The sequence below is a fragment of the Pseudophryne corroboree genome, chromosome 1, assembly GCF_028390025.1.
Source record: "Pseudophryne corroboree isolate aPseCor3 chromosome 1, aPseCor3.hap2, whole genome shotgun sequence".
Lineage (NCBI taxonomy): Eukaryota > Metazoa > Chordata > Amphibia > Anura > Myobatrachidae > Pseudophryne > Pseudophryne corroboree.
Window position 1 is genome coordinate 230108535 of NC_086444.1, and position 13030 is coordinate 230121564.

General features: G+C 43.5%; 1 protein-coding gene across 1 annotated transcript in view; it reads left to right on the top strand.

Moving 5' to 3' along the window:
• The window catches only part of CAMK4 (calcium/calmodulin dependent protein kinase IV), a 495844-nt gene that overhangs the window by 471906 nt on the left and 10908 nt on the right, over positions 1–13030 (top strand). The window contains exons 9-10 of the mRNA XM_063964113.1: positions 7802–7928; positions 11132–11284. Of these exons, the coding sequence (XP_063820183.1) occupies positions 7802–7928; positions 11132–11284 (280 nt within the window). The remainder of the gene's footprint in view (positions 1–7801; positions 7929–11131; positions 11285–13030) is intronic.

A 13030-nucleotide genomic window follows, 5' to 3' on the forward strand; every position in this document is an offset into this window, starting at 1 on the left:
AAGGTCGCTGGATGGCTAAGCTAAGCGACACAAGTGGCCAACACAAACACCTGGCCCATCTAGGAGTGGCACTGCAGTGTCAGGCAGGATGGCACTTCAAAAAAATAGTCCCCAAACAGCACATGATGCAAAGAAAAATGAAAGAAAAAAGAGGTGCAAGATGGAATTGTCCTTGGGCCCTCCCACCCACCCTTATGTTGTATAAACAGGACATGCACACTTTAACAAACCCATCATTTCAGCGACAGGGTCTGCCACACGACTGTGACTGAAATGACTGGTTGGTTAGGGCCCCCACCAAAAAAAGAAGCAATCAATCTCTCCTTGCACAAACTGGCTCTACAGAGGCAAGATGTCCACCTCATCATCATCCTCCGATTCCTCACCCCTTTCACTGTGTACATCCCCCTCCTCACAGATTATTAATTCGTCCCCACTGGAATCCACCATCTCAGGTCCCTGTGTACTTTCTGGAGGCAATTGCTGCTGGTCAATGTCTCCACGGAGGAATTGATTATAATTCATTTTGATGAACATCATCTTCTCCACATTTTCTGGAAGTAACCTCGTACGCCGATTGCTGACAAGGTGAGCGGCTGCACTAAACACTCTTTCGGAGTACACACTGGAGGGGGGGGGGGGGCAACTTAGGTAAAATAAAGCCAGTTTGTGCAAGGGCCTCCAAATTGCCTCTTTTTCCTGCCAGTATACGTACGGACTGTCTGACGTGCCTACTTGGATGCGGTCACTCATATAATCCTCCACCATTCTTTCAATGGTGACAAAATCATATGCAGTGACAGTAGACGACATGTCAGTAATTGTTGGCAGGTCCTTCAGTCCGGACCAGATGTCAGCAATCGCTCCAGACTGCCCTGCATCACCGCCAGCGGGTGGGCTCGGAATTCTTGGCCTTTTCCTCGCACCCCCAGTTGCGGGACAATGTGAAGGAGGAGATGTTGACGGGTCACGTTCCGCTTGACTTGACAATTTTCTCACCAGCAGGTCAATGAACCTCTGCAGGAAAGAGAGATACAACGTAGGTTTTAAATCGAGGATCGAGCACGGTGGTCAAAATGTAGTGCTCTGATTTCAACAGATTGACCACCCGTGAATCCTGGTTAAGCGAATTAAGGGCTCCATCCACAAGTCCCACATGCCTAGCGGAATCGCTCTGTTTTAGCTCCTCCTTCAATGTCTCCAGCTTCTTCTGCAAAAGCCTAATGAGAGGAATGACCTGACTCAGGCTGGCAGTGTCTGAACTGACTTCACGTGTGGCAAGTTCAAAGGGTTGCAGAACCTTGCACAACGTTGAAATCATTCTCCACTGCGCTTGAGTCAGGTGCATTCCCCCTCCTTTTCCTATTTCGTAGGCAGATGTATAGGTTTGAATGGCCTTTTGCTGCTCCTCCATCCTCTGAAGCATATAGAGGGTTGAATTCCACCTCGTTACCACCTCTTGCTTCAGATGATGGCAGGGCAGGTTCAGGACTGTTTGCTGGTGCTCCAGTGTTCGGCACGCGGTGGCTGAATGCCGAAAGTGGCCCGCAATTCTTCGGGCCACCGAAAGCATCTCTTGCACGCCCCTGTCATTTTTTAAATAATTCTGCACCACCAAATTCAATGTATGTGTAAAACATGGGACGTGCTGGAATTTGCCCAGATGTAATGCACGCACAATATTGGTGGCGTTGTCCGATGTCACAAATCCCCAGGAGAGTCCAATTGGGGTAAGCCATTCTGCGATGATGTTCCTCAGTTTCCGTAAGAGGTTGTCAGCTGTGTGCCTCTTATGGAAAGCGGTGATACAAAGCGTAGCCTGCCTAGGAATGAGTTGGCGTTTGCGAGATGCTGCTACTGGTGCCGCCGCTGCTGTTCTTGCTGCGGGAGGCAATACATCTACCCAGTGGGCAGTCACAGTCATATAGTCCTGAGTCTGCCCTGCTCCACTTGTCCACATGTCCGTGGTTAAGTGGACATTGGGTACAACTGCATTTTTTAGGACACTGGTGACTCTTTTTCTGAGGTCTGTGTACATTTTCGGTATCGCCTGCCTAGAGAAATGGAACCTAGATGGTATTTGGTACCGGGGACACAGTACCTCAATCAAGTCTCTAGTTCCCTGTGAATTAACGGTGGATACCGGAAACACGTTTCTCACCATCCAGGCTGCCAAGGCCTGAGTTATCCGCTTTGCAGCAGGATGACTGCTGTGATATTTCATCTTCCTCGCAAAGCACTGTTGGACAGTCAATTGCTTACTGGAAGTAGTACAAGTGGTCTTCCGACTTCCCCTCTGGGATCACGATCGACTCCCAGCAGCAACAACAGCAGTGCCAGCAGCAGTAGGCGTTACACTCAAGGATGCATCGGAGGAATCCCAGGCAGGAGAGGACTCGTCAGACTTGACAGTGACATGGCCTGCAGGACTATTGGCTTTCCTGTGTAAGGAGGAAATTGACACTGAGGGAGTTGGTGGTGTGGTTTGCAGGAGCTTGGTTACAAGAGGAAGGGATTTAGTGGTCAGTGGACTGCTTCCGCTGTCATCCAAAGTTTTTGAACTTGTCACTGACTTCTGATGAATGCGGTCCAGGTGACGTATAAGGGAGGATGTTCCTAGGTGGTTAACGTCCTTACCCCTACTTATTACAGCTTGACAAAGGCAACACCAGTTGTCCGCATTTCTGTTGAAATAATTCCACACCGAAGAGGTGATTTTTTTTTGTATTTTGACCAGGCATGTCAATGGCCATATTCGTCCCACGGACAACAGGTGTCTCCCCGGGTGCCTGACTTAAACAAACCACCTCACCATCAGAATCCTCCTTGTCAATTTCCTCCCCAGCGCCAGCAACACCCATATCCTCATCCTGGTGTACTTCAACAGTGACATCTTCAATTTGACTATCAGGAACTGGACTGCGGATGCTCCTTCCAGCACTTGCAGGGGGCTTGCAAATTGTGGAAGGCGCAACCTCTTCCCGTCCAGTGTTGGGAAGGTCAGGCATCGCAACCGACACAATTGGACTCTCCTTGGGGATTTGTGATTTAGAAGAACGCACAGTTCTTTGCTGTGCTTTTGCCAGCTTAACTCTTTTAAGTTTTCTAGCAGGAGGATGAGTGCTTCCATCCTCAGGTGAAGCTGAACCACTAGCTTTGAACATAGGCCAGGGCCTCAGCCGTTCCTTGCCACTCCGTGTCGTAAATGGCACATTGGCAAGTTTACGCTTCTCCTCAGACGATTTTGATTTAGATTCTTGGGTCATTTTACTGAGCTTTATTTTTTTGGATTTTACATGCTCTCTACTATGACATTGGGCATCGGCCTTGGCAGACGACGTTGATGGCATTTCATCGTCTCGGCCATGACTAGTGGCAGCAGCTTCAGCACGAGGTGGAAGTGGATCTTGATCTTTCCCTATTTTACCCTCCACATTTTTGTTCTCCATTTTTTAATGTGTGGAATTATATGCCAGTTATATATCAATAGCAATGGCCTACTACTATATATACTGCGCACAACTGAAATGCACCACAGGTATGGATGGATAGTATACTTGACGACACAGAGCTAGGTAGAGCAGTGGCCTACTATACCGTACTGCTATATATTATATACTGGTGGACAGCAAACTGTGCAAAACTGAAATGCACCACAGGTATGGATGGATAGTATACTTGACGACACAGAGGTAGGTAGAGCAGTGGCCTTCTGTACAGTACTGCTATATAGTATATACTGGTGGTCAGCTAACTGTGCAAAACTGAAATGCACCACAGGTATGGATGGATAGTATACTTGACGACACAGAGGTAGGTAGAGCAGTGGCCTTCTGTACCGTACTGCTATATAGTATATACTGGTGGTCAGCAAACTGTGCAAAACTGAAATGCACCACAGGTATGGATGGATAGTATACTTGACGACACAGAGGTAGGTAGAGCAGTGGACTACTGTACCGTACTGCTATATATATAGTTATACTGGTGGTCAGCAAAATTCTGCACTGTCCTCCTACTATATACTACAATGCAGCACAGATATGGAGCGTTTTTCAGGCAGAGAACGTATAATACTGGTGGTCACTGGTCAGCAAAACTCTGCACTGTCCTCCTACTATATAATACTGCTGGTCCCCAGTCCCCACAATAAAGCAATTAGCACACTGAGCACAGATATTTGCAGCACACTGAGCACAGTCAGATATGGAGCGTTTTTCAGGCAGAGAACGTAGATATTTGCACTTGCAGCACACTGAGCACAGATATTTGCAGCACAATTTGCAGCCTACTGAACATAGAAACTGAGAGGATGCCAGCCACGTCCTCTCACGGTCATCTCCAATGCACGAGTGAAAAATGGCGGCGATGCGCGGCTCCTTATATAGAATACGAATCTCGCGAGAATCTGACCGCGGGATGATGACGTTCGGGCGCGCTCGGGTTGACTGAGCAAGGCGGGAGGATCCGAGTTGCTGGGACCCGTGAAAAAAAAGGTGAAGTTCGGGCGGGAAAAATTTTTTTTAAAGCGCTGTCCGGTTTTAAAGAGTATTTTATTTAAAAAAATGTTTTAAAACCACCAAAATTATATACATCCACATTAAATACCAATCCTAAAGGTCTCTATAATTAATAGATCCGACAATATCCAATGGACATCAAGTATTTCAAAGACTGCTTTTGTCCTTGCAATACTTGTTTGAAACACAACTGTGCACAGTGGATACAGTTTCAATATAACGGATACACCTTATTAAAAAGCAACAATTATATCTATAGCTCGTAAAAGTGTTACTATAAATATTCTCCCACAATATGCATCAAATAAAACAATCAACAGCCTTTCAGTATAGAATATAACTTCCTAAAGATTGTATAATAATTAATAGATCACAGTCCCAGTTATGTCTATAGAGATGTATGATAATTAGTTAATGCTTGAATCCTTCCCCTGGGAAAATCATATAACTCCAGACATTTGGCAATATCACTAGAAATGGAGCATACTAATTAATAAATGGAGTAATAAACGTTGCCAGTCAATAAATTCTCCTCACCGGGAGTACTCAAACCGGATGATTAGGATATTTCTCACGGGCGTCCCCGTATATTAGTTAAACAAGTAATTTATCTAGATTCCACTTTAATGATATTCGTTTATCGTACTCCTTAGTGTTTGTAGTTCATCAATCAGGCTGTATAGGAATGTAAATGGTTGTGTCTCACCATACGTTAGCGGCTGCGCCTCCCGCTGGGCATAAAGTTCTATCTTGTGCGCACTGCACCGCGTCTCTGCCGTTAGTGATCAAGCGACCACCTCGTAACGTCCGGCAGGATGTTCTCCGCGGTTGCGCCTCTTGTTAGATCTTTGCCTCCGTCTATAGAAGCACCTTACTGCCATCCGGGATCTAGTGGCCCGCCTCCCGCTGTCCAGGTCGTGATATCAGCATTAACTGTGATGGCTAGGCAAAACCTCAGGACAGACGGCTGTATTCTCGGCTGGGCTCACAATGTCAGGTCCACTTGGAATGGCAGGAACAATGCCCGCAATGGAGCCTTCTATGCCGCTTTCGAAAAACTGATGTCCACGCTAGTTTGGAGCAACTCTTGACGCGTTTCTCAGCCAAATCACAACGGCTGTTTCCTCAGAAGAATACGAATCTCGCGAGAATCCGACCGCGGGATGATGACGTTCGGGCGCGCTCGGGTTAACCGAGCAAGGCGGGAGGATCCGAGTTGCTCGGACCCGTGAAAAAAAAGGTGAAGTTCGGGCGGGTTCGGATCCCGAGGATCCGAACCCGCTCATCACTAGTATTTAGGGGCTACAGTGCATTGCTTTTCCCAGGGCCTACAATGCTGTTAAGATGGCCCTGACTGCAGCTATGCACGATCTCCTGTGCACTTGTGAAACCAGAGGGGATGGAATTACAGCACCATTACTTAAACTGTGCTCTGTCATCCTACAACATCCCCAGGGACAGTGTTGTTTGCTGTTCTTTTTTTAGTCATATGTTTCATACATCATCCATATTTTTACCATCACTCAAGCCTACATATTATGCTTACATTAATCACTATTCACAGAATAAATAAATCAGCTGCATACATTAAACAATATTGCTGTACTCATACACCAATCTTGCTGCAAAATAATGTATCTGAAATACAAATTATGCAAACGATCTAAGATCATTTTTAAAGTTATTTTATTAGATTTAGGGTTTATCATATTAGGTAACAGTAAAAAATAAAATAATGATCTTGAAAAATGAATCTGATAGGAGGATATAATTCAGCCTTTTATATTCTGTATACTAAGTGCAAGCCAAAGCCACAAAAACACATAGTGCCATACTGTATGTCTGTGGTCATGGCCAGGAAAGCTACTGTACCGTAGGTGCGACAAATGATTTAAAATAAAGTAGCAAATGCCATCATTGTTGGTGGCTTTTTTTAAATGAATCTATTCAATTGTCTATCATCAGATAGGGGCTTGTAAACAATCAATACAAATAATAAAATTAGATGGGGGGGGGGGGTTACTGTTGTGCCTAGGGGCACCTTCACCCCTAAATCCACCCCTATGGAGAGGAAGCCCCAGGTGGGCGTTGTGAGCCTTGACTCTCATTATTGACACCCTGGCCCCAATGTAATGCCACAATTACGCTGCAGGGAACTGGGCTGTAATGATGCAATTCACAGCAAATACATCATCACTGTCCCACCCACTTCACTGGGGAAGTGGGCAGGATCCTAGAGGGTTGCCTATTTCCTACAAATGTGTTAGTAAGTTACACATCTGTGTGGATTTTTTAGAGAGCTCCTAGTTAAGGCAAGAAATATCTGAATTGTTACAGAAGGGAAACTGTTACACTGATGTATTTATTGTATACTTGGTGCATTCTGATGTGAAAAGTTGCAGATTATACAAATATTGGGCACCAGTAGCTGGGGATATTGTCACGTGACACACTGTTGTCCTTATTCAGGTTTGTTAGTAAGCTATAAAAGCACACTAATGGGCAAAACCATGTGCAGTGCAGGTGGGGCAGATGTAACATGTGCAGAGAGATTAGATTTGGGTGGGGTGTGTTCAAACTGAAATCTAAATTGCAGTGTAAAAATAAAGCAGCCAGAATTTACCCTGCACAGAAACAATATAACCCACCCAAATCTAACTCTCTCTGCACATGTTACATCTGCCCCACCTGCAGTGCAACATGGTTTTGAGTGCTTTTTTTGGCCTGCTAACAAACCTGAATAACCCCCTGTGTGCTGAGGTGCATCTTGTGTGCTGTCTAAATCATAGGAACAAAGAAGTAATAGCGCAGCCCCAGTGGATCCAACAGCAGGAGCTACCCAGGTACAGTTTGTGTATTTATAGAAAATTAGTGGGGGGGGGGGGGGGAAATGAAACTGGGGAAAATAAAGGTGTATACTGTGTGTGTCTGTTGTGTGTTCTACTTTCATGCCGAAACACAAACACAAACAAAACGTATGTTTCCTAAGGAATAATGTACGCCTAACTGTAAATGATTGCAATAGAAGTCACTGAGGAGTTACATGATCTGTATAAGAGCTCTTGGCAGGCAGCCACATCTATAGCAGATGTCTTCTTGTATTGGATAAACTTGTATTTGAATGTAATTAATTGAATTTGGCTCCCATAAAGCATGGCTCTTCGCTTTCAGCCAGGGTATTGGGTTCTGTCTGTACAGTATTCCATTTAAACGTATGAATACTAGTACAGCGCAGGGAGTAAGCGACAGCTGACCAGTCTGATGTATCTCTCTACACACAGGCTCTGCGGCTTTGAACCTTTCTACGATGAGCGTGGAGATCAGTACATGTACAAGAGGATTCTCAACTGTGATTATGACTTTGTCTCCCCCTGGTGGGACGATGTATCTCTTAATGCCAAGGACTTGGTGAGCAAACATATGGTGTCATCGCTGTACAGTGCAGTACTTTTAAATGAACAAATAAACAAAACAAATAAAGGATTATAAACAAACAAAGGATTTGTTATGACAAATATTAGGTAAACAATGCAGCATCAGGTATTCACAATATAGCATTTCCATGAAAAGGGGCGGAATACTATTTTACTGTTTTGTTTGGCACTTTAGCTAAATTTGGGGCCCAGCAATGCAATCTGTTCTCTAGTGCCTACTGCTCTGCTGAACAGGTGTGAGGCCCTGAGCAACGCATAGCAAATCCCTGTATTGTCTTACTGCTGCTTGCTCTGTCCTGATAGTGGGTGCTGTGGACCTGGGGTGTGGTAGTTACAGTATGGACTTCCCCTCATCTCTGTGCCCCTAATTACTGCAGACCCTGCAAAGGTGGTCATTGAAGCCAAGAGAGAGAAGGAGCAGGTACTATTAATCTGGATACAGGCCTGATGTAGGGGCCCAGCGGGGCCCTAAGTCTCCCCCCACCCCCCATTACCTGCAGCTCTTCTCCCCAGCCCAGCATACGCTGCTGTGTGCTGGGCTGCAGGGAGGCACTGAAAGTACCATTTTTTTCTGTATTATTTCTAAGGGTGCAGGGCCACACCTCCCGTGCTTAGGCCACGCCCCATGAAAAGTACCTGGGCCCAGCCAGGCTCTCTACTGTCCTGAAGGTGGTAACTCCGCCACAGGCCCTGAAGATAGCCGTGGCTAGTCTCAAGATTGTTGCAGCAGAATTTCAGGTGGACCTCCTGAGCTATAACATAACTTTATTCTAATATACATTTCATGAAATATAGACTTTTCCAGTTAGCTATCCCAATATCATTTACTAGAGGATTCATTTTTAATTTGCAAGTTAATTAAGTAGGCCATTGAGGTCTTCCTTGCCTTGTTTCTATCCCTAACATCACATGAATAACGATACAACATGCACTGCCCTCGGCATCTCTTATTTTGTGGCTAGTAAACATATTATTTACCACTGAACTATGATATCTATCACCTTTCCCTGGCCATGGGCATAGTTAGAGTGGAAGTGGAATAGGAATATACCTTATATTAGTCATTCAGACAGCACGTATTCATGGAAGTAAACAGGTGGCTATGGTCATGTTGGGAAAAGAGATACTTTCTTTTCATTGTCTTTTGAATCAACAGTAAAGATGATGTGGGCTCCACAGACTGAATGATTATCGGATGGTGGTCATTAGGTGGACATGAGTTAGATCGACATACATTGGGTTGACAATAATGCATTAGGTCGACGTGGAAAAAGGTCGCCATGAGTTTTTCACAATTTTTTTCATTTTTTGACCCTTTTCATACTTATCGATCCACGTGGACTACAATTGGGAACGGTGCGGCGCACTAATTGGGGTTCTCTGACACTTTTTGAAGAAAACGACACCAAAAAAAGTAAAAAAAAAAAACTAATGTTGACCTTTTTCCATGTCGACCTAATGATTATCAGGCTTGTTTATTAATAGTCACGCAATTGCTCTGAAATATCGCACACCTCATACAGTAGCTGCATACCTATCATACAAAGATTTGGAATGCCCTTTTGAGGCAGTGTATCCTTGCTTAGGCGCTAGGACATAAATCTGAAAGATTCCATCCCGACAATTATGTCTAAAATGTAAAGTGACCACTTAGGCGATCGCTTTATTTCCAGGTCTAGAGACTCAGCAAGGCATCTTTCACATCCCCCTCTGAAAATCTGTAGCCTATAAAGACTACCCCATCAAGCAGGACCTAGTATAAATGGGGCTGTTATAAACCTATGGTGACTACTTTTGCAATTTTTAACAGTGGGAATGCAGCAATATCTCCTCCTCTTGGTAAATTACCCCGATACTAAACAATGGTATTGATTGCATTTTTAGTATGATAAATAGGCCACTATGTAACGACTACAGTATATGTATTTGTCCTGACTTGTCAAAATGGGGGCAAATCAATTGTCAGCAATGGCTCCAAGTTGGGGTGTTCAGTCTGTTTCTCCGGCAACTTGCAGAAAAATATATGATATTACTGGACTATAAATGTCAGTAATGTGCACATTCGCGCTTACATAGCCGCATATTGAATGTCCCCCAAGTTTCATAACGGGAGTGTCAATTATGTATTGTAGAATTATAGTAGTAATGCTAGTATTTGTTGTCATATAAGAAAACAGTTGCACTACTCCGTGTGTTATTCCAAGAAATCAATTTATGTGCACAAAAAACACGTATTCATTCGTTCGTTCGTTCGTTCGTTCGTTCGTTCGTTCGTTCATTAGTTTGTTTGTTCATTCATTCATTTTTTTTCCATTGATTTAAACACAAACCATACAGTTATATTAAATTACGTAGCTTGGAGTCCTCACTATATGTGACATTCATAACTTTCCCTTAGAGGTTACCTATGAAGTGGAAAATTGTTCCCCAGAGAATGTCACTGATTACATTAGCAACAGATACAGATATACTGTGTAAATATATTGAATGTATATAAAAATATACATTGTCAAATGTCAAATAACTGTTTGCCATTCCAGGTCATTAATCCTTATTAAACTCAGAGCATAACATTCTTATTACCACATGTGTACAATATTAATGCTTTTAAAGTTCCAATAATCCTTATTTGTTCTGACTCCATTATACAGTGTAAATGTGCCATGTCTCACATGGGAGATATATTATTTTCCATGGGTCATTGTTGCTGAAGTAGCTAAGAAAACCTTGTATCTTTTTAATGCTTCTTACAACACTACAGTAGTAAAATCACACGTGGAATGAAGTCACTGGGGTTTTGCCTGGCACGTAGTGTGTATCTTCAGGTAATCTGGGGGAAGCTTACTACTATAGAGGCCATATTGTGCTCATTATCCAATGCTGTTTTCCGCCTGTTCTCCCATCACCAATTGCTAAAATATTATGGCAGAGGTGGTCTTCAGTATGCCGAATGTCGGGATCCTGGCGCACAGTATACCGGCGCCGGGATCCCGACACCCGGCATATCGACAGATATTCTCCCTCGTGGGTGTCCACGACCCCCCTGGAGAAAGGATAAATATTGTGGCGCGCGTAGCGCGCCACCGTGCCCGCAGCTATCCCCACAGAATTGTATGGCGAAGGGTTGAATTATACATGTTCTTTGCTATATCACTTTATTATATTTATGCATTATAGGTGAAAAAGTTAATCGTGTTTGACCCAAAAAAGCGTCTCACCACTCACCAAGCTCTACAACACCCCTGGGTCACAGGAAAAGCTGCAAACTTTGCTCATATGGACAATGCCCAAAAGAAACTCCAGGAGTTTAATGCCAGACGCAAGCTCAAGGTATGTACTGTATGCAGCCATATACCCCTGCAGGAGACAGGTAGAGACCATGAACACAGACCATTTTTCTGTCTGTGTTAAGAATGTCAGAAAGAGCAATTGTCTCTAAGTGCTGGATCTTCATGTGCAGCAGTAATATGGACAGAGGAGTGAGCTACAGTCCCTGGTCAGCTAAGTGAAGCATTGTCCTTATTTGTAAGTGGCTTTGTGTCATTTCTCAGTTGTAATTAAACCCACGAAGGGCGATATGATATGGATAGAGCAATTTGTTCAATTCCCTAGGGTATATAAATTGACAATGACTTGAAGAAACACAATCTTTAGATATGGTCATTGAATTCTAATTCAGATCTAACCTTTATGCCTAAAGGAGGAGATTTCCACTGAATGAAGACGTGTCCTCTGTAATTGATCTGCTGCATTTGACCTTTTAGACGCAAACAAGGCCTAAATATTAAATATTTGGGTTGCATGAAAAATGCACATACTGTACACACTATGGGCTTAGGCAGCCTGGTTTAGCATTTATTTCTGTGGGTGCTTTAAATCCATCTGTCAAAGCTGCGAATCACCTGTGATTTTGACAAATTGTTCAATACTACACATAGCCTTATGGGTTTGCATATGCATCCAAGATATGGTTCACATGTAGAATACCTGTGGTCAGCGGCATAACAAGGGTGAGTCAGGTGTAGCTCAAGTTTGGGGACGCTATTTTTACAGTTAAAAAATATAAAAATTCCACTTCCAACTTATGACAATCACATTTATACCACTTCACATTTATGTGTAGGTATGTGTAATTGGAGGAAAGAGTCAGGTGATGGTGCACAGAGCAATAGCACTAGCCACTGTTTGTTTGGAAGAGACAGGTTGGAGGAAGTGAGTCGTTTCAAGAACGTAGGGTTCCATCATGTGTCAGCAAATTGAGGAACAGAAATAAGGGTGAGGTGCACAAGATGAGATGTAGGAACAAAGGTTCTCAGATCACTAAAAGGTTTTGGAAGTGCTAGGCTTTGGGAATGAGGGATAAGACAGGGCAGTGACACCTGCCATTTGCACTAGTAGAATCTTGTTGAAGTGTATTTTATAGCAGTGTCATTCATCTCTGTTGTATTGAGGTTTTGCTTTTCATTTAGGTTCCCTAGCTTGTGTTTCTAGTGTATGTTTATTTTGTGGCTCAATATAAGAATTTAGCCAGAAATGTAAAGAACAGTTTTCAAGGGGTGCAATTTATTTATTTGCTCTGGGCACTGTCAACACTAGTTGCACCACTGAACGTACTGGGCACTTTGGCATGCTTTTGTAAACACTTCTAGACACTATGGCATGCAACTTTTTTTTTATTCACTTCATTAGACTATTTACTATAATGGTATTTCTGGGGTGAACTACCCCATTGAAATGAATGGGCTATTGCAGTTAAAGAGAGAAGCTCTACTAGTAAATATGTAAATAGTTAGAAAATTATAAGCATGTTCCACCCATGTCCCTCAACAAGCCCTATCGCTATTGAGCTTGGGCTAGTTTCCACTAAAGGCGTGGGGCAATGAATGTGAGGTGTAGAGTAAAACCAGCAGATCCCCCCTATTAACCAGGAAGCCTGCTGCAGTGTAGTGCACTGTAGTGGTACAAGCAATGCACAAAAACTGTCCAGCAATGCAAATACATGCAAATTCAAGTATGATTTCAAGCAGATATGGACGCATAGAGAATGACTAGTTCTGTCTTTACTGCATTTACATT